General features: G+C 40.4%; 4 protein-coding genes across 6 annotated transcripts; 2 read left to right on the top strand and 2 right to left on the bottom strand.

Moving 5' to 3' along the window:
• Window positions 1-2074: 2074 nt before the first annotated feature.
• Window positions 2075-3703, bottom strand: LOC135636735 (homeobox-leucine zipper protein HOX11-like). 2 transcript variants are annotated; one of them, XM_065148727.1, is made up of 4 exons: window positions 3303-3699; window positions 2638-2918; window positions 2471-2550; window positions 2075-2374 (listed from the first exon to the last, which is right to left on the bottom strand). In XM_065148727.1, exons 1-4 carry the CDS (start codon window positions 3520-3522, stop codon window positions 2104-2106), a joined length of 852 nt encoding a protein of 283 aa, XP_065004799.1. In that variant the 5' UTR covers window positions 3523-3699; the 3' UTR covers window positions 2075-2103. The 2 variants fall into 2 exon arrangements, with proteins under 2 accessions (XP_065004799.1, XP_065004792.1); XM_065148720.1 differs by having other exon boundaries at window positions 2471-2918; window positions 3303-3703.
• Window positions 3704-9177: 5474 nt separating this feature from the next.
• On the bottom strand, window positions 9178-11023 carry LOC135636726 (uncharacterized). Of its 2 annotated transcripts, none has more exons than XM_065148708.1 (3): window positions 10651-11023; window positions 10393-10475; window positions 9178-10087 (listed from the first exon to the last, which is right to left on the bottom strand). In XM_065148708.1, the coding sequence occupies exons 1-3, from the start codon at window positions 10924-10926 to the stop codon at window positions 9394-9396; spliced, it is 1053 nt and encodes a 350-aa protein (XP_065004780.1). In that variant the 5' UTR covers window positions 10927-11023; the 3' UTR covers window positions 9178-9393. The 2 variants fall into 2 exon arrangements, with proteins under 2 accessions (XP_065004780.1, XP_065004783.1); XM_065148711.1 differs by having other exon boundaries at window positions 9178-10084; window positions 10651-11021.
• A 1228-nt stretch (window positions 11024-12251) lies between these two features.
• On the top strand, window positions 12252-17625 carry LOC135618519 (DNA polymerase epsilon subunit B-like). The gene is made up of 13 exons (XM_065119430.1): window positions 12252-12628; window positions 12734-12911; window positions 13122-13275; window positions 13356-13488; window positions 14514-14590; window positions 15086-15190; window positions 15311-15391; window positions 15478-15608; window positions 15827-15921; window positions 16201-16300; window positions 16607-16721; window positions 16812-16922; window positions 16999-17625. Exons 1-13 carry the CDS (start codon window positions 12460-12462, stop codon window positions 17143-17145), a joined length of 1596 nt encoding a protein of 531 aa, XP_064975502.1. The 5' UTR covers window positions 12252-12459; the 3' UTR covers window positions 17146-17625.
• Window positions 17626-19814: 2189 nt separating this feature from the next.
• On the top strand, window positions 19815-20967 carry LOC135636725 (transcription factor MYB54-like). Its single transcript, XM_065148695.1, has 3 exons — window positions 19815-20036; window positions 20152-20523; window positions 20609-20967. Exons 1-3 carry the CDS (start codon window positions 19856-19858, stop codon window positions 20764-20766), a joined length of 711 nt encoding a protein of 236 aa, XP_065004767.1. The 5' UTR covers window positions 19815-19855; the 3' UTR covers window positions 20767-20967.

Genomic DNA, 20967 nt, shown 5'->3' with positions numbered 1-20967 from the left:
GAGGTAAACTTTAGGGTAACAATCTAGTTGAATCTTTACATGTAAGTGTTACATGATATGGCAATCTTGAATTGCCAGAGTTTTCCCTAAGATGTCACATCTACTGCAAATGAATGTGCTTTTCTTTATAATGTAGCTGTGTTGCAGGTATTTGGATTGCTAGAGTTTTGCATAATGTGTCGCAGGTTACTTACTACACAATATACTTTTTCTCTATCTTACTTTTTTTTCTTTTTTTCCTATAGTTATTTCTCATTTGTGTTTTTAATAACTGTGTAGAAGGCTGACTATGCAATTGTCTTATTAATACTATGGTCACTGGTCTTGTTGTTAATAAGATTAGAACAGACCACTTAGTCTTAGATTTATTTTATTTAACTGAACTTTGGATGGAGATTTAACCTGAATCTTCACTATAAAGCTGTGATGCATATTTAACCTAGGTACCGGTTTGCGTCATGGTAAAAGAACTAGCATTACAATGTGGCAGTACAAGAAATCTGGCTTGTCCAAATGTTCTTTCTTCTGAAATTTGCATTTGCTTGTAGCAAAAGCTGTCACAATTAGCAATTTTGATTCTTATCGCTATAAGAAGTTAGATCTTCATTTTTAGATCCTTATATTTTTCGTATTGTGCTTATTACTCTTTTTCTTTTAGACTCTTAGCAATTTTGTTTTTTGTTGGCATTTTTCACCAAACAGAGTTAATTTGTATTACCAAACCCATATTCATCAGAAAATACGGTTATTACGATATCCTATCGAAGAATGTTTCTTTTTTATGCATATTAAAGATTGAATGGTGAAATCAAAGCAACAGCTTTTATGTCTATTGTTGGAAGCAGTGGATGAGTTTTTGTTTCATGCATCATGATCAAGTAATTACTCTGTCACTGATGTGTTCATGGATGAAACCACCCTGGAAGATCTGAGGTGAGTAAATTAAGTTCCTTGTCAGCGTCTATTTTACTTGTTTTGCACATCCCACAACTTTTTTTTGGTACCTCCATTGATCTTTAGTTCATTGCCTTCAGTTCATCATTAAATACTGCATGCATTGGAGTACTTCATCAGTGATTGATTGGTTTATGTGAATTCAAGATGCAAGAATTGCATCAGAGCAAGAGAAACTTTTTTTGTTTGACTTTGCCACCACTTGCATAACACCATGAACAACTTTCTCAATTATAAACTATGATTTACATGACCATAATGATGAAAGAGACATTTTGTGATGAATATGTTCAACAGTTTGAATCAGGGATTTGTTCCTACATTTAAGCTGCAGAGGTCATATCATATTGTTGTTTTCGGCATCCAAATGGAAAAGCATATAGAAATTATTACGATTGATAAATATTTTTAATTAAAAAAATATTTTAAAATTTTATATTAATGGGGTATTATGAAAAATAATACTCTTAAGGTTTTTTTTTACTTATAATCACAAATTTATGTGATAGTATATGCAAACTCAAAAAGGAATTTATTTCTTATATTTTATTATTCTCATATATGATAATCAATTTAAGTTTCTTTCATCGTGGATATATAAAATAGCTCAATCTTCTCTTTAATGAACACACAACAAGAAGAGATGGAGGTGTAATGGTCAACTCACAGAAAGTCTTCAGTTGTTACATCAGACACTTGATATCAATCAATCATTTATCCCAAGATTGTGTTTGGAGGTTGTGATAAGGAGAGCACACCCACCACCTGAAGCCAGTAGATCTGTCTCCATCCACCTCATGTTGTGTGTTCCATCTTTGATGGGTACAAGAACACGACTGGTTTCACTTCTTTGTTCCTCGTGGAAGTGGAAACTCGAAGAAGATAGAACAAGAGAAACATATGAGCTGCTAAACCTCTTAATCTCTCACATCAATAATTCATGTCTTGATCATCTATATGACTGCTTGAAGAGAAATTAAATCTCTCTTGTCAGATCAACTCATACCACCTAGAAACGCAGTGGATATCATTAGCAGCAGCAAAGTATGTTGACGCACATCTTTTCTTGTCCCTCTAACAAAACGCCACGAAAACAAGAGTTATGTACATGAATGGCCAGTGGCTGCTGGCGGTTGGGGCCGGAAGTTGTCAGGGAGGCTGGCGAGGTGCCGCAGGCGTAGGCTTGGAGAAGAGGGCGGCGAAGGAGCTCGGCCGGTGGTCTGCAGCGGTGGAAGCGACGCGCTCGCAGGAGGGGCACATGGAGAGGGTGGTGGCCGGGAGGTGCATGTGGAAAGGGTGGGTGGTCTTGAGGGCCCTCAGCTCGGCCACCTCCTTCTGGAGGCGGCGGTTCTCCTCCGTCAGCGTCTGGCAGCAGCGCTTTAGGTACTCACAGTCCACTTCTGTTTGCTTCAGCTTCGTCCTGCCATTAGATGCAGATACGAAGGATGAGCTTTTCTGGATCAGAAAAGGAACATGACTGCTAACGGAAAGAAAGATGGAGTTGATCTAAGAGTACCTGGCTCTTCTGTTCTGAAACCAGACTTCTACTTGTCGAGGCTGCAGGTTGAGCTGCTTGGCCAGAGCAAGCTTCTGCTTCTGAAATAGATAATCCAATATATATATATATATATATTCAATCATGACGTCAAAAGTTGTAATTTTTGTTGTTCTCAGATCTTTTACTGGATTGAGGGTGTTGTGCTCCTTGAAGCTCTCCTCGAGGAAGGCAGATTGCTCCTTGGAGAGGCGGAGCTTCTTCTTCGCCAATCCGTTCTCCTCTTCGTCGCTCACTATAGACGACGCCCTTTCCACCACTCCTCCCCTCTCAGCGCTGCTTCGCTGGGCGGAGAAGCCCATCCGAAAGGAGATGGTGCTGTTCGGTGACGACGAAGACACCGCCGCCGCTTCCTCGGCCTCCTCTGTGGATGGCACATCGAACCCTCGCGTCGAGGCATCCAAATTCCCTACAAAACAATAAGAGTTCAATTTTCGAGCGAAATCCTTCACAATCCAACCGCTGATAAAAGGTCTTAAAATTGGGTAAAGAACACTTTTTTACAGCTTCCTTTCATCCAAATGTGCATTTTTATCTCTTCAGCGGAATTCTTAACGTAAGAAAATCCTTTTTCTAGCAAAAAAATCTAAATACATTTCACCTCTTTTGGAACAAACACCAGTGGATAAGAATCCTAACAGGGCATAAAGATCTTGTTTTCTCCGATATTATTAATACATTTAGTGTATCAAACTATGTCAGGGACAAAGCTCCATCGCCAAATCCTTTAATCCATATGGAACCCAGGAAGAAAAAGAAACAAAAACCCAACTTTCATTGTCTAGGTTCTTACTCGTCGCAGTCGACGATGGGAACCGGAGCAGGGGAGGAGAAGGCTGCCGGGGAACAGGCAAGAGGGGGAGGAGTTTAAGCGGCAGCGCTGGCTGCAAGGACCTCCTTACCTCCCCATCCTCCTTTCCACCCTCCTCCTCGTCCCCCGACGCCGCTTCTTCTTCTTCTTCTTCGCGGCGACCAACATCCAATCCCATCCCAAGCGCCAACCCCTGCTCCATCTCGCCCCACCAGCGCTGCTTGCAGAACAACCACCACCCCGGCAGGCGGCCAAAGGAGAGGCAAAGGGAACACAAAAGGTAGCGAGCGCAGTGGGCGAAATCACGTTTGACCGACAACACTCAGAGGTAGGCAAACACACGTGATCCTCTGAAAGGGGACGACACAGAAACGCAGCAACATGAAAACAACAACAACGGCTTCAGCTTCGGCTTCAGCGGTAGCAGTTATAACAGCAGTCTGACAACCGAAAACCATAATCATATTGACCATCGTTGCGACTCCATCTTCGTTCACCCTTTCCCATGTCCAGCCCAGGATTCCATCAGAAAGCCAAATCCAAATTTTCTATTGCTGCAAAAAAAGATTAAAATGAGATGAATTCTCGAGAGAAAATATTTGCACTAAAACATATTCGTTCTTGTCACTGTAAGAACAAGCGTTGACCTCGGTTGTTGAATTTCGAAATGGAGCCAAATCGATTCTCAATGGTTCGGTTCTGAGTTTGGTTTGGAATCGAATTTGCTTATTTTATTTATTTGAAATTGCCGATTATTTCAGATTTTGAGAACTGAAACTATCGAACCGTTAACGGGTTCGATTCGATTAGGGTCCGCTCGTGACGAGGTCACGTGAGGTGCGGCAGAGACATAAATGGGCGCCACCAATTTATGGCGTACCTGACGAGCCGTGAGCGACGCTCGTAACTCGGTACATCATCCGAAGCGTAATTTCGTTGAACCGCTCAATCGAATCACGGTTCGGGCGGTTCATCCGAGTCGCGATGTGACCGGCACGTTATGTTGGGCCCCACCAGTCACCGGCGATAGCGGGGTGCACGAGCTCGTCAACGTAGAATCGAAGTTCCGTTACAATCGTACAACGGAAACTAAAAAACCGTTATGTTCATTTTATCGGCCACTGTTGCGAGCCAAGTCGTATAACGGACATGGTGGAGGATATTTAAGAAGCGTCGCATCTCATGGGACGTTCGCCCTGTGCGTGTGAGACGGCCTGAAGAACGCTCCCTAAAACACCTCTGACTCTCTTGCTCAGCTCTCTCACCTTGTCTCTCCTCGTGTGGTCAATCATAGCACGTTCGCCGAGCAATCATGGACGACGCAGAGCTCAACCATCACCGGGAGGAGACACCAGCTCCCTCTGTCTCTCTCCACAGTCGTCTTTCATAGGGCTGCAGTCTATGTCTGCAGAGCAACCGGCATTGGCTGCTGGACGCCAGATCTTTAGATCAGGCGTACGGAACGTAGACAGAGCTGTGCCTCACCACGCCACTGTTCATCAACTTCTGAATCAGGCCAATAATACATTAACCCAAAACATCACTGTTCAACAGAAGGATTTAAACTCGTTAAATTATGAGTCAAGTCGATATATATCACCCGACTTATACAAACCTTACCAATCTATTGGTAATCCTTCTTCGATGGTCATAAAGTTGATGGCTTCACCTATTTTTAATCCTCCAAGAATTTTAGCTTGTTCTCAACACTTGTTTAGATTTTTGTGTCATGTCGTTTTGTAGATTGATTTGGGTTTGATTACTGGATTATTGTTTATTTTTCCTTTCTATTGGATCAAGATGGTGATGTACTTCATTAATTATAAATGTCTTGTGAATGAATATAAAGAAATTTACATGTGTCCTATTTGTTGTTGTTCCTAAAGGAATTCATCTATTTAGCATCTGGTTTGTCTCCAATGCATGTATCCTATATACTTGCTTCAAAAATATAAAAATATCATGTCTTTGACCAACAATGTTATCATATAAAAATAATATTCCAAGTTACACAAAAGACACCCATATGGTCAACTGTGAACTTTATCTTTGAACAAACATCAGTAGTTTGACCAAATTAATTTCTAGAAGAAGATGCATGTTGATATGGGGAATATTTGCTATTAACTGAAGCTTGACATGTAATAGCCATGGCATCATAAAAGACAAGCACTCAACAAATAAATATGCCACACAATTAGAACAGCAAATATTCTTCAAATATTTTTCTTCTTTCATGAAAATATATCCTTAATCGCTCATAGTTAGGGAGGTACTAACTATAGAGGGTGAACATTGACACAATCTTTGAGGTGCAACTCTCTCTCCACTCATCCCAACCTATATCGGAATATTGACTGCATCAGAGGGATTCATATCCTCTATATCTCAAATGTCTTCCACAATAAATATCAGTAAAGGCCTCCCATAAATAAACCGCATTCTTCTCTCCAACTACACCCTTTATAGTTCCTGCTGATCACAGTGCATGCATCTTAACCCCATTTTGCTTGCCGTATTGCCCTATCAAAGCTTTTCTCGTGATCAGTCAAACCTTGCCTTCCTTCTAAACATTGTGCACTCTTTTCTTCTCTTGTTAATGCCCAATAGTTCTACTGCAAAGCTCTAAATAGAGGTATGGAGTTCTTCATCTCATCCTCCTTCCTCTCCATCGTTAGGCAGAGCATAGTTTACGGGGCATGCATGAGAATGTTGATTTCTGTGACACCGATGGCGTTGACGGAGATCTTTTTTATGGGCTTCTGGTTATTGGTCGTGTCTGTCTGTCCAAGGGGGAGAACCGTTGATCCACTTCGATTCCCATTGTTAATCCATTCCGATCTTTCATCTTTCAAGTAAACTATTTTCCCAAGGCTTGGAAATGGTTTTGTTAGCTGAAATTATTGTTAGCGTTTTGTTAGTTAATATCCTTTGTATTAATGTTGAGATATTTGAGCATTCTCATGAATGGATTTTGTCTTGTGGGTGCAGATATGCGGCAGGCTTGGACTGATGCAGAGAGAGAGATCCCACTGAAGAAGAGAAGCACATACAAATATAGTGCAGAGATGAATCATGGAGTATCCCAAGATGACTCCCAGCCCAAGACGGCAAGAAATGATCCCACCGCTGTCACCACCACCGCTGCTGCTGACGTAAATGACTTGTGGATGACAGCGGAAGCTCTTCCTGACGTCTCCATTAACGAGACCGAAGCATGCAAGGTAGTCATGAACGCTGAAGACTATAGTTTTCTGGAGGAGACTAGTATGAGGCAAATAACTCTCTGCCATCGTGATGCTTTGGAGAACAGTAATGCGACCGAGAATCTACGATTTGCAGCAAGGAAAAGAAATAGCACTCGAAGGAATCACAAGCCGAAGATTATAGGATGGGGAGTTACCAGAAGAAGGTCCATGGTTAGGGTGAAGATGAGAGACAAACTGCAACCTTATGTCGAGGTCCATGAGAACGATGATCTCTACTCTAAGGTGAAGAGGAGGCGTGCAATAGGTCTGAGAGTGAGATGCTGAACTGCACGAGGAACAGCTGCAGTGAAGATGAGGCGGCGCTGACGCGGAGATGTGGGAGGAAGATGACGGGAGAGTGGAGTCCGACACCAGACACCCGTTCGATGAAGCGATTGCTTCTACGTTGACCTCAAACACTCAGTCAACGACTCCATCGCCGATTCAAAGCTCACCCTCGTTGACTATATAAATATGATCAATTTATGTTACCTCGTACATCCTATTTTGGGCAAGATTGTGCGAGTAAACGTGGTGATTCGGAAGACGCTTATTTTCCTCGGGAAGTACTATAGCTTGGTTAGAATTAATGCACAAGTTTCTAGAAATTTCGTTCAAATTTATTTAATTTCATCTCATCTCATCGTAGGTAGAAAAGGATCGATGTTATGGGACAATATATGGAAATTAAGTACATACATAATTATCCATTGTCTACAAGACATATTTTTGGTGTTTTATGGGTTCGATTGTTACATGTGCTGTTTTTATCCTAAAAAAAATGTTTTTGCTTATCTTAGCATATTTCTTAATGGATAAAAGTTTGGAAACCAATGAAAAGCTCGTGAACGTAATAATCTCGCAACAAAATATAATGTTGATGTTGTAAAACATATGTTTCATACTTTTTTTTAAGCGGTGAATATCGAATCAATCTTGAAACCAATAATCAAGATCTTTTACCAATTAATTTATTTAAAATTATTAAAATATTATCAAATGATGTTTGGAACCCTCGATTTTTAATAGATAGTTTTTTGATACATGATGTTATAAAACTTGATAAGGGATTATTTAGTCGATCGAAGCATACGAGCTTCAAAATGTACATTTAAAAAATAAGAGAGACTGATGAACTTATGAATCTTTGGTTCCCATACTTTTTTAACTGAGACTAAATGATCTTATCAAGACTAATGTTTTAAATATCACTATTTATAGTGTATGAACGGTTAGAGTCAATATAATGATAAATCTGAGTTAAATCGATCAAAATTATAAAAATATTAGATTAGACATTAATTCAGTATACATGCTTAGCTTAAGCCAATTAAATTATGAATAAAACTCGGTATATATAATTCAACTTTTCTTTAAACGGTGGTGATTCAGTTTATCACATTAGATCAATATTTATTCGCTAATAGGTGGATGTATATGAATTCAACATAAAAAATTATGTTAATTAAAATATGATTCAAACACAACAGTAATTATTTTGAGATTTGGTCAATTGCATCAATACGATTCTAATACTAATTATAATGATCTAATCTCATAAAATAAACTATTAACTTCAATAAATATAATTTACTAATTTAAAATATTTAAACTTAAGATAATAATAATATATCCACTCTCATAAATCAATCGTATTAATCAAAAATCGAGCTGGGCGATTTGGTGTAGAAGATCCCAATCAATTTAGAGAGAGAGAGAGAGAGAGAGAGAGCTGCACTTGTGGAGCCACACATCATGGTTGGAGTGGCAACGACAAAAAGCCTGGCTGGCCCTTCACGGCCTCCTCTCATTGCTTTGCCATTGGTCAATCGATTGTCGGGACCCACCCTGCATCTGTGCTAGTTGTTTTTGGACACGCGTCCCCATGGAGGCTCCGACGCCGATCCATTGGATCAGTTATTGGGCGTCAGTCGTACCACTCACCCACCCGCCTTATGATTGGGTGGAGCCATGCGGGATCCACCGGCGGAAGGCCATTACTGCCTCGCGTCACGGGCAGGTGGAATAGGAGATGCGTTGCTCGAAGATGTCTGATGCCGTGAGAGTGTCAAAAATGTCACGTTCCACCCAATCTCACATTCTAGGTTGTGGCGCCTCTCACTGGCGGGGAGGAGTGCCCCCACATGCACACCATTCCTTGGGTCCCATCACCCACTTTGGCCAGTAGACAAAGAGTTGTTTACCGACCCCAACACACCCCGGAATCAACCTGAGGTAATTATCGGAATAAAAACCTTTTTCTCTTCATAATCCCTGATGTATCCCTCTATGATGCATTATAGATAGGTCCAATCTCTCATATATATAATATCTTTTTATACTTTCATTAAAACAATGTAAATCTATTCAAAAGCTATATAATTGAGATAAATGGTCTCAAAACATAACATAAATCAACTCATACAAAAATAGGTATTGATATAGACATATTTTCTAGGATTATGACAAATAAGAAATGCGGTTTGAGAAATATAAAAAAAGGGAAGACCGCTGTGGTATGGCAAAATTAGAGGTAGCAAGTATATGGATATTATGGAGTTGCACCAATCAACAGCCATTGGGTCTACGGGATCGGGGCTGTGGACGAATGAAGAAGGAAACCACAAGACTGGAGATTGCACCAGATAAAGATACCTCGTACAGATCCACATAACAACACCAAGAGCAGTAGAGACTCGAATTCTCCTTCGAAATGACCAAAACAAAGAGAAAAACGCAGCAAAATTTGGAGCAGATTAGTTGTTCTTCAAGCACCAGTGGTCGTGGCCTCCATGATAAGAACCTGAACGCACCTGCTAATGTTCTCACACCATTGCCTCGCTGCCGTCGGGCATCCGCATGAACGGATCTTCTGGCGGCTGCGACAGTAAAGATGGCAATGGACGATTGATTTCGTCGAGCAAACTGCTGATCCTTCGAGCCTTCACCATGCCGATCTTCTTCCGTTTCGGTGCGGCCGTCTTCTCCTTATCATCTTCCATCTTGATCTCATCCGCGTCATCGGGCTGTGGTTGCTTGTCCTCTAAAGGTTTCGAGAGAGCAGTGGTTCGCTCACTGCTTCGCTTGAGCTTACCAGTGCTCGTGCCCAGTTGGCCTCGCACGCTGGCCATGCTCCTCAGCCTCCCCTTCCCCAAATGGTGCTCGCAGAGAGAGTAGCCGACGAGCGTCTTCTGGCAGCACCGCCACCCCCTGCCGTTGACCCGGCTGCACCGCGACCCCTCCATCAGCACCGCTGGGCTCCGCCGCTTCTTCCCATTTGACCCATTCCCATCCATCCATCCTACTCCCTCCTCCTTATCCTCACCTTGGCATCTCCCGTTATCGCTAGCATCGACTCTAGTGCAAGCACTACCATTTGCTGGGGTGTCACTCGTCTTCGCCCTCCCCTTCCCCTTGGGCTTCTTCTGAATGTCCATCCCATCTCCTCCTCTCTTTTTCCTCTGCGATGTTGCAGCGTCTCCAAGCTGTTCCCACGCCGACACCGGTGCACTTGAGCTGCTAGAGATTCACAACATCAGGCCAATCTCGGTAACTCTTCATACTCGTCTCATGAGCAGATACCTAGCCATGGGAATCCGAAAGAGGAGGAGATGTGGGAGGGCGTGTGGGTGCGTGCGTGGATGCGTGATGAGAATGGTGGTCGGATGCGATGATGGGTCAGCCTGGCATGCACAGGCAGAAGCAACAGCACTGGGGCTGCCTTTTCTTTATGTGTTGGTTTGCCCGCAAGCGATGGTAATACGAGCGAAAGCTACTCATTTCCTATGGACAAGAAGGGGGCAGAGGCACAAATAGTTACCTACCTGCAATTACTATTGACATGGGTATTCCATCCCTCGTTGCTATCCACCATGCCGTCCTCCTCCTTCGCATCCTTTCTCAACACCTGCAGCAAATCCGAAAAAGCCCCATCCCACGGTGGGGTTATGCAACAATCACCACATTGCACCCATCAGGACCCCGAGAACAAGAAGGGGATCTCGCCAAAGAAGCGAAACAAAGCAGCAGGTCGATGCAGAAGAAGAACAAGGAAGGTTGTGAAGATGAGTAAGTAAGCGCACCTTCCCTGCTGCTTCGCTGCTGCTTCCATGGGGCTGATCAGGATGGGGAGGATTCCCCGCCTCACTGGGGTCTATGTTTAGATCCCCATCAGAGTGCAACCTCTCTCCACCTCTCCCACCATATCCTCCTCCACTATTATCAGGCGTTCCAGCTGTTGGATGGACATAGGAGGATGGATCTGGGAGCAGAGAAGGAACCGGAGGCGGCGGCGGCGGCGGCCGAGAGATGGAAGAAGAAGGGGAGGCGGAGGGATTTGGCCTCTTCCGGATCCTCATGGTAGATGAGATTGGGAGAGAAAAGCAGATGGATGGATGAGGAGAGTGGTAACGATTTGGGACAGTGCAAAACCCCACAGCGGTTCCAATAGGGCTGCTATATACTAAAGCGGACTCTTCTTTCATTATCATTGTTTGTTTTGGGTGCCGTTCTTTTGCTCGTAGTTAATCCATTTCATTTACGACCCCACGCGGCACGTGCGGCACGAGCGGGAGGGAGGGAGGAGAGAGAGGTGCTCTTCATCAATCAGTGGGACTGGGGGTGGGGATGATGATGGTGATGTGGGGTCGTGATGGGAGTACGGCATGCACGTACACGGCCGACGAGTTAATGGACAAAAGCGGGTTTGTTCCCGCCCCCTAACCGCATCCGCCTACGGCGGATCCGCTTTCTCGCGTATTGAAAGCTCCCATTTTGAGATGGGAGGACGTGACATGTGCTGTATGCCATATGCGATGTCCGGCTTGATGTGTACCATTTGTCATGTCGGGTGGTTTGATGGGCCCGACTGTGGATGTGATCGATTGCGCCTGATCTAAAGAAAACCTTCTCCTAATTGATATTTGGGAAATCGCCATATAAATATGCAATTATGCAAAAAGAAAATTATAACTAATCAAATATATATATATATAATAATTTTATTATTATTCATGAAACTATGTATCAAATACCATATTATAGATTTTTTATTTCATTTAATTATCGATAGTATTTTTATATCTAGTTATTAAAAAAAATCTTATATGTTAATCTGTACTACAAATATGGTTAGAAAAATGATAATATGAATTCTAAACCAGTATTGTTTACTAGTCAGAACATCATCTTAACCTTAGAACAATTTAAATGATTTATTTATTATCATATTTAAATTCCCAAGGGAATTTAAAGTTTTTCATGAAAGAAAAAAATTCTATTATATTTATTACTATCGCATCCCTCCATATAATCTTTTTTTTGGGTAATAATATTATTAATATATCAAATATTTATAATATACATATTTATATTATATTTTTTAAAAACAATTAAACATAATCTTACATGATATTTTGTCACGTGCACAGCACGTGTCACTAATGTTTTTTGGTTTTGCCGCCATCTCTCGCTTTCCCGCCATTGCCCGCTCTCCAATTTGGTGTGCTGATAGGTTGGATTGCGTTAATATGATCGGCAATTAATGCTAATAATTAGCACATAAACGTCCTTTTGTCACATGGGGCTGATTTCTACGTTTCGTCAAATCTACGCTTTTAACACGTATTGCCTAAATGGATTACGATACTACATAGTATATACACGAAGCATGGGAATAATAACACTATAGTATTATTGCGCGAGTAAACGTTAAGCTTTACAGGCTTTTCGTCGAACACCTTGCGGTGGTAGATTAGTTCCGGTCGGGTTTAGGGTGACCTCCACACAAGCTTGGGCCGTGGCTTTACCCGGATCCCTAGTCTCCTCCTCATAAGCTTCCCGCCTTCTTCCGCTCCCCACGTAGGGCAAGAAGGGGACATCGAGAGATCCCCATGGCGGCGCCGAGTGGATCTCGGAAGAAGGTCCAGCGCAAGTTCAAGCTCCGCGGGTTCACCCTCAAGGTCGACGCCCTAGAGGAGACCCTCGCCTACCTTGCCCGCTTCCCTGACGCCGAAGACGGATACCTCGACCTCCTCATCGATGATATCGATAAGCAATCCCGTGCGTTTCTTTCAACTTGGTTATTATTTGAGATCCCATCTCCATCTTTTCACTCTGTTCTGACCCCTGGATTCCTAAAAATCGTTTTTATTTAAACATCAACAGTGAAATCGTCCATCTTGGATCGGGAGGCAATCCGCCGGGTTGTTAGCCTCCTGCTCAATGCGGATGCCGCCGTCGACCCCAGCGCCGCCAGCACCAGCAGCAGCTTCGCCCTCAGGGTGATTGATGCGTTCGTGATCCCTCGGTTTCGTTACGATCCCATCAAGAACGTCTTCTACGAGTAGGCATTCTCAAAGATCTCGTCGTTCTTAATTTCCTCCTTCTTCCTTGTTTGTTTCTTTCCATAATGTTGCGTGGTTCCATTGGCTATATGCATTATTAGGTTAAACTTGCGACAAAAATGGCATATTTGGTTTTTTTTTTTGGTTTATGTTGAATTTTATGAGACATATGGTAATCGGACTATTATACGGGTTGCATTTGTTTCTAGACACACGGGAAAGTTGCCTATCCATGGGGATGCTGGTGATAAAGCTGCCCTATATAGGGATCGATACCAGTTACTGCTTCAGAGGATTGCTCGCGACAAATTCTTTTCAAAACCCGTTTTTGACACCAAAATGACTGAATCCGAGAGCTGTGAGGTATCATACTCTTTCTGAAACTTGGATTAGATTCTACATCTCTGTCTATTGATTTATGCCTCCTCATTGTTTGTATGCAGATCACTCCTATTCAGTCTTTGATTGGATGCACCGGAAGAAGATGGATTATGGGCGTGATATCACAGTTGGAAGAAGGCCAGTTCTACTTGGAAGATCTGTCTGCTGCTGTTCCAATTGATTTATCTAACTCAATATCCTTTCACAATTTATTTTTCATAGATTAGTTGCAAGTAAATTGCCTACAGTATTTGTATGCAGTAAAGGGCCATATGTTGTGTTTGATAAGGATAGTTTGTCCTACACCTTGATGAGGATTGATTTTCTCATCCTCCAAAATTGTCGATGGGAGTCAACCTGGGACATAATATAGAATAGTAAGAAGGCTGCAATTTGCAACATGGAATAATAAGTGTATAAGATGTCAATTTTCCTTCATGATGTACATCAAAATTTGAATTGTAGACTTCTTATTATCTGAAAAGTTCTGAAATATATTTACACAATAAGAAGAGCATCAATGACTCAAGAAAGAAGCACAAGTTGGCATTCTCAAACATAATGGATTAGTATAAACTATTAAGTGTGTTCAGTTTAAAACCTTTTGGTACATATCCCTCTCATTCATGCTGTATACTAAAAGTGAAAATAAGTTGATGAAATTTGGCTTCTCGGCTGTAGGTAACCCAAAATAATTGTATAAACCATCTGACTTCCTACTGTCAAACTTTAGTCATAAAGGCTGTATCCATGACACAACCACCTTTCAGAATGTTGGTTATATATTTCCCAGACCCTATCAGTATCACCTTGTACTTCCATAACTTTGAGCTATATGTGTTCATGCTTATTTCCTGATAATCTGGGGAAAAATGAGAAAACATAAAAAGCAGTTGTTATTGCTATTGCTTTAAGAAGACGAAACCTGTTCTTCTGTGGGATAAACTTAGTTATATCCATCTGTTATCGGCAACTTGAAAATTTTCAAGTAATGGGGTTACTGTTGCTTGCTAGCTGAATTTTTGTGAGGGCAACATAATCAACAATGATCATTATCATCTGAATTTTATCACCTTGATGCCCTGGAACCAGCAAGTCATTATAATTTATTTGTATCATTTGCCAAAGTGCCAGTCCTTTCATATTATGTGATTATTACTTTTAGTCTTTTCTCATCTAGGAAGGCTGTTATAACTAGCTTTTCCTTAATCTTTATCACAAAATCACTTCAGGATTCTTTGTTGAGAACACTGTGGTTGTAGTAGAAGGAGAGTTGCTTTCAAATGGTATTTTCCAGGTGAGGCTTCCTTAAAATTGTAAGCTTTTGTATTCTGCTTCTCTAGTATTTCTTTCATGAAATGGATGAATCAGAGGTTTTTTGTATGATCCATGTTTCACAATTTTACAAACTTATAATTGTGTTAAGATCAAAAAAATTAAGAATCTTAGTTAGTTTGCATGCTTGTTGTGGAAACCCAAAAGCAATTGGGAAACTTTTCTGATACTATAAATCACATAAACATTGGTAATTATTGTTGTAAGACTTATGCAGTAAGCTCTGGTAATAGCTTCACCAATACACTCAATGATTTGGGGTTTCAAGATTTTGGAGTTGCACCCTAAGGTGAAGTGGCTATATTCATTCTGCTTTGGAAGTCTCTGGGAAAATAGCCTTCTGGTTAATATAATATAATCTAGCTACTTGGATCTTTGTGCATTTATCATCAGTTAAATCTCAAGGATTCCTACTACAGCACAAACCTAAATTTCATAACTTTTGCATGATTTGTAGGTCAATACATGTGGATTTCCACCCTTGGAGGATAGAGAAACATCATTGGCACTACACATGGGGCTTGACTTCTTCGGTGGAGACGTTTTATCAACCGAAGAAAATGTATTCTTATCTTCACCCTTTATATAAATCATCATTCCCAGCCAGATTTACTTGATTAGTAACGAGCATATCTTCTATATGTCAAAATTTGACAAAAAAATGGTTCCGTATGTCAAACAGTTCAGATTATTAGGGCTAGAGAAGAAGGCAGTAAATGACATGTTTGTGGTCCTGTCAGATGTTTGGTTGGACAATGAAGAGGTAGACTCAGTATCTCTTAGTCTCTTCAATCTAATGGGTTAATGTTTTCTTCTCAAAATGATGGACTTTGTTATTTGATAGAAAAGACTGTGGAAAAGCTCGCTGTGGTCTTTGACGGTTATGAAAGTGTTGAGGTGGTTCCTTCTTTATTTATCTTGATGGGGAATTTCTGCTCTCGGCCCTGCAACCTTGCTTTCTATTCTTATTCAACTCTCAGGTAGGACCCTCTTTAACCTTTTCTGGATGCACTTCGACTAAAGATCTTAATGAAAAGGACAGCCCTGTGCACAAAGCTCCTGCGAATGAGGGGGTCAATATATTGTTTGACAATGTTCTTTAACTAAAAGAGCTTATGTAATTTGCAAGATTTCATGATTGTACTAAGTATCACTTGTCAGAAAAATAAGTATATGACAGATAAATTACAAAATGCAGAATGCAGTTTGCAAAGCTTGGAGAAATGATTGCTTCTCACCCAAGACTAAGAGAACAAAGCAGATTTTTGTTTATTCCAGGTCCTGATGATGCAGGTACCATCTATTCTTTAACTTCTATTATTACTTGAAATTTGTAGATACAATTCTGGTGTGGGCCAGCCCATGATTCTGTTACCATAACCTCTCTAAGTATCTGTTGCCTATACTGGTCGGGAAGTTTATTAATTCCCATGATCTACAGAATGTCTTAAATTTTGTGCTGCCACATGTCATGATTCATATGCATACTCCCTATACATGATTATTTGAGAACATTTGTGATCTCTTATCCGAGATTAATGCAATCCAAGCTCACAAAGTTTGACATTGTAGGTCCATCCAAGGTTCTTCCAAGGTGTGCTCTGCCAAAGTATCTCACTGAAGAATTGCAAAAGCATATCCCTTGTGCTATTTTCCGTAGCAACCCATGCAGGTTAGATTTATGTGATAATTGAATTGCCCTATTGTTAATTATTTTTTCCACATGAAAAACATTAGCTAGTTTGTCACTCTCACCGAATAGTTGGTTGGAGAATATCAATGTACTACCATCCCATTTCGCTTTAGATGATATGTTCCATCAAGCTTTAGACTTGATATAAGAGTTGGTACATAAACCAATGTCATAAGCTGCACTTGAGGTCATTTTTATTCTTTCTGTATACATCGCAATGGAATCATATGCTTGTTTCTAGCTCATCTGATAATCTTAATTTGTGACTCATTGTGCAATTTGCAGAATTAAATTTTACACCCAAGAAATTGTTATTTTTCGGCAAGATTTGCTTTACAGAATGCGTCGATCTTGTTTGATTCCTCCATCAACAGCAGAAACGGGTGATTATTTCCAGCATGTGAGTTTTCATTTTTCTTTTATTTTGCTCTTTTGTATCTAAAAACTGGAATTTGCGAGTGGTTACACTCAGATGATATGTTGGTTGCAGCTTGTAGCCACTATTACTCATCAAAGTCATCTTTGCCCCTTGCCGCTGACTGTGCAACCCATCATCTGGAACTATGATCACTGCCTTAGATTATATCCAACTCCACATACGGTATCAACTCTTCGTGTCATGCATACCTGAAAACATGTGTGCAAGGTTATCAAACTTTAATGCTGTTGTTTTACAGATAGTGTTGGGTGACAGGAGTGAGCAGAAGGCTTTCAAATATACTGGAATAACTTGTTTCAATCCAGGCTCCTTCTCTAATGACAACACATTTGCTGCATATCGCCCTTGCACTCAGGAGGTTGAGTTGTCTGCCTTGGAAAGCTAATCCAGTTTGAACCATACTGCTCCCTACATGGTTAAGAATCACCAGTTGACAGAACCCATGCTTATGGTTCACCATGCTCTGCTGTATGTGTATGTGCTGCCAAGTCATGCCCTCTGAAACCACAAAATTAATGTGACATCGGCCTATTGTGGGAATAAGTATGACATTTGTGGAAACTAAGGATTCGAAGGAAGCATCGATGAACAACTCCTATGAAGTGTTGTTCATAGATGATATCAGTGTGCAGATATCCCGAGATGTGAAACCTGAAATGTTGACTTCAATTGAACTTCAAATTCGTTTGTAATTATGTATCTGATCTTTTCTGGGACAGCGCATGGCTTGATTCTGCTTTGGAGGTTAAAGGTCAAGTTCTTTGTTGGTAAATGAAAATTTTGGATGTATGAGAAAGAGTTAGGAACTAATGTTGGCTTTGTTTTTATGATATTTATGCCATTGATTCCCATTCAATTCGGTTCATGTCCTTCATGTGATGAATGCTGTACAATTTGTAGACATTGTCATTGCTCATCTTCTATTGTTTAACCTAACAATGTGATCATGTCATGGACATAAATTAGACACGACAAAATATGCCTATTTTGATGTAGTGAAGACCTAAGCAAACAAGGTTAAAAGAGTTACCAATTTGATTATTTTAGCATATCCTTTCTTGCTAAGAACCCTATTTAATTTAGAGACATTCACTAGAGCTTGATTTGTATACAAAGCAATGGAGATGTAAAAGGATATCTTGAAATGACACATTGAGTGTTTCTTGCCAAAGGAAAATATGATAGTGACATAAGAACTTGACTGCAAGTGTTCCAATATTCTAATCACAAAGAACCTTAGGGGGGGGTTCTACTGGTACCATTATTTTATGCATTCAAAGGCACCTATTATGCTGACACAAGATTACCACCATCTGATTTGTTCTCGTGTCTAACAACATATATTTATCTTAGTCAAATCTAGCAGCTTTATGACTAATCTATTTAATGCATATGGTGGATCATATTGCATGCGGAAGAAAATTAATATCCCTTTCACCTCAGTGATAACTATAGTTAATTGAAGAGATTCAAACCAATTGCAGAGAAAAACATAAGTATTGACTGAAAACCGGTGAAATTGAAATGGACAGATACCTTAGTGAAATGGATCATGTGATTCGTACTCAAAACCTATTATGATACGTTAGTAAATCATTTGATTGGATTGTCATAAATCTCAAAACTTGAACTGTTAGGCATATATTCAAACATGAAGCATCATAAATGCATCACATACAACAGCTATAGATATTATCAGGATCAATTTACCTTCCGGCATGAATTGTTAGTGACAATATGTAAAATAAAATAGATTTATTTATATAATCTTTGTGTTGGAATAAAGTTAATAAAAAAAAATCGATGTTGTGTCAAAGTTAAGAGAATATTTTTAAAATTTGAACAAATAAATTGGATCGGAGAATTTCTTATTTGTATTAGATTCGAGTTCGTTTGTCGTTTGTTGCTATATCTCTTTCACCTCTTTTATCTCTACCTCTCTTTCTTCGTCTGTCTAGTCTCCGTCACTTCCTCTTCCTCGATAATATATATATATATATATATATATATATATATATATATATAAAATAAATTATATATATTATTATATTAAATAATTTATTATGAGTCAGCATATTACATAAGCAGACTTTAATGTCTGTCAATTCGGATTTAATATGAGGGGCTTATATGCTACGTTTGTTAAAATATAGGAGTTATTTTAGACACAAATAAAATTATAAGGGCTTAAGTGGTCTATGATCGAAATCACATCAATTAAAATTATTTTTTTTAAATTTAAATTATATATATCATTATATTAATAGTTTATTATGAGTCAGTATGTCACGCAAACAAACTAACTCAGAATAAGTTTATATGTTATGTTTTTAAAAATATAAATATTATTTAAAATATGAGTAAATCATAAAAACTCAAGTAGTCTATGATCAAAATCATAACGACTAAAATAAACCCTTTATACTAAGTCTTGCATTTGGTGGATGTATCGGTGAAAGCACTAATCATTTGTATAAGTAAATGACCTTATTACTCGTATCTTTTTCGACACGGGCATTTCATCAAACGTTTGACGAAATGGGTCCGGTGGTTGTCACCCATGCAAGGAATGTAGTGTTTCGTGATAAGCTTAGCTGCTGATGCTGATTGGTTGGCGAGGGAGGTGAGACTTTGGACCAAGTTCTTGCGTCGGGAAGACAACTTCCATTTCTGCCATCGTTGCAGCGCTTCTACAAAAGTCTACTTGCATACCTGAAGACGATCTACAACTACTGCTTCTTTCACTGCATATATCCATCTGCACGAAATTAATGCCAATACTGTATACTTTCCTTGCCCGGCGTTGGTGACCAATATGTGTTTACTAATGCATGTCCTCAGTGTAGTGCTGGGGAAGATGATGGTTGGTTCTCAAGTAAACGTTGTAGGTTAGAGAGGAGAGATGTTGAAAGAGGAACAGAATTCACCCACCCAAGCAACCCCCTCTCTATATCTCTCTCTCTCTCTCTAATCTTTTCCCCCACCACACCCCACTTTGTGTGAACCACAACTCTTTAGTCTACACGTACCATTCAACCACCGGTGCATGTAACTATCCGTAACTCTCTAACTAGAAACTCTCCATCGCATTTTATATGTCTCCCCACTATCTCCACCTCTGCGATCTTCTTTTCCACCGAAGGCATACTGATCGTCGAGAGATGTGCACCAAAGGTCACTGGAGGCCTGCAGAGGACGCGAAGCTCACGGAATTGGTTGCCAAATATGGCCCTCATAACTGGAACGCCATCGCCGAGATGCTTCAGGGTAGATCAGGTGCAGTATATATCTCTGTGCCCCTGCGTTTGGTCTCTCTCTCTCTCTCTCTCTCTCTCTCTCTCTCTCTCTACGGTTCGTTCTAATAATGTTTCCACTCAATCATTTCAATCAGGAAAGAGCTGTAGGTTGAGATGGTACAATCAACTGGATCCAAGGATCAACAAGAATCCTTTCACGGAGGAGGAAGACCAGCTGCTGCTCGCCGCTCATCAGATCTATGGAAACAGGTGGGCTATCATCGCACGCCTATTCCCCGGACGCACCGATAACGCCGTGAAGAACCATTGGCATGTGATCATGGCACGGAAGCACAGAGAACGGTCTCGGCTTCATGGTAACTTCGTCGACGAGGAGCAGTCTCAGAGATGCAAGAAGAGAAAGCTCGAGCCGAGAAATATGGTTTCCATGATCGAGGAGTCTGATAGAACATCTGTCACGGTTCATCACTCTCAGCATGAGGATTCTCACCTCGACATGTGTGAAGGTAACATATTCTACAGGTATTTTCATCGGAAACACTTGGTGTAATTAGGTACTTTAATCTACTTAGCATGATGGTCTGATTGCAGATAGAGATAACTCGATGGAGTTCTATGACTTCCTCCAAGTAAACAGTGACTCTGAAAGCACTCAGGAGGATTTGGGAAGAAAGAGAGAAGAAGATGGGGAGGAGAAGAAGGGAACTCATGTCAGGTTCATTGATTTCATGGCTGTCGGAAGCATATAATTATGCTTATAGGAAAAGAATTAACATCTTCACAATCTGTTTAATTTGTGTACTGCGCATAAACCCTAACATATATTTAATCATGACAACTGACATGTACATGGCTTGCAAGCTCTCCGAATGAAAGCATTCCTCAAGAGCATGCATCTATGGATTTGTAGAAACATTGATGAGTCGACAACTGTAATATACTTCATGTAA

The sequence above is a fragment of the Musa acuminata genome, chromosome BXJ1-3 (assembly GCF_036884655.1).
Source record: "Musa acuminata AAA Group cultivar baxijiao chromosome BXJ1-3, Cavendish_Baxijiao_AAA, whole genome shotgun sequence".
In the NCBI taxonomy this organism is placed as follows: Eukaryota; Viridiplantae; Streptophyta; class Magnoliopsida; order Zingiberales; family Musaceae; genus Musa; species Musa acuminata.
Note: the sequence above shows the minus strand (reverse complement) of the source record. Positions and strands in the feature narration are given on the sequence as shown.

What these genes read in the sequence shown, in the direction of transcription:
- LOC135636735 (XM_065148720.1), bottom strand. Translation starts at nt 3,522, where the DNA reads ATGGAGCAGGGGTTGGCGCTTGGGATGGGATTGGATGTTGGTCGCCGC. An exon ending in CCCATCGTCGACTGCGACGA is followed by an intron (nt 2,919 to 3,302) that starts GTAAGAACCTAG and finishes ATTGTTTTGTAG; the next exon opens with GGAATTTGGATGCCTCGACG. An exon ending in TTTCAGAACAGAAGAGCCAG is followed by an intron (nt 2,375 to 2,470) that starts GTACTCTTAGAT and finishes ATCTAATGGCAG; the next exon opens with GACGAAGCTGAAGCAAACAG.
- LOC135636726 (XM_065148708.1), bottom strand. Translation starts at nt 10,926, where the DNA reads ATGAGGATCCGGAAGAGGCCAAATCCCTCCGCCTCCCCTTCTTCTTCC. An exon ending in GCAGCGAAGCAGCAGGGAAG is followed by an intron (nt 10,476 to 10,650) that starts GTGCGCTTACTT and finishes GATTTGCTGCAG; the next exon opens with GTGTTGAGAAAGGATGCGAA. An exon ending in CATGTCAATAGTAATTGCAG is followed by an intron (nt 10,088 to 10,392) that starts GTAGGTAACTAT and finishes GTGAATCTCTAG; the next exon opens with CAGCTCAAGTGCACCGGTGT.
- LOC135618519 (XM_065119430.1), top strand. Translation starts at nt 12,460, where the DNA reads ATGGCGGCGCCGAGTGGATCTCGGAAGAAGGTCCAGCGCAAGTTCAAG. An exon ending in TTCCGTAGCAACCCATGCAG is followed by an intron (nt 16,301 to 16,606) that starts GTTAGATTTATG and finishes TGCAATTTGCAG; the next exon opens with AATTAAATTTTACACCCAAG. An exon ending in CGGGTGATTATTTCCAGCAT is followed by an intron (nt 16,722 to 16,811) that starts GTGAGTTTTCAT and finishes TGTTGGTTGCAG; the next exon opens with CTTGTAGCCACTATTACTCA.
- LOC135636725 (XM_065148695.1), top strand. Translation starts at nt 19,856, where the DNA reads ATGTCTCCCCACTATCTCCACCTCTGCGATCTTCTTTTCCACCGAAGG. An exon ending in GATGCTTCAGGGTAGATCAG is followed by an intron (nt 20,037 to 20,151) that starts GTGCAGTATATA and finishes CATTTCAATCAG; the next exon opens with GAAAGAGCTGTAGGTTGAGA. An exon ending in TCACCTCGACATGTGTGAAG is followed by an intron (nt 20,524 to 20,608) that starts GTAACATATTCT and finishes GTCTGATTGCAG; the next exon opens with ATAGAGATAACTCGATGGAG.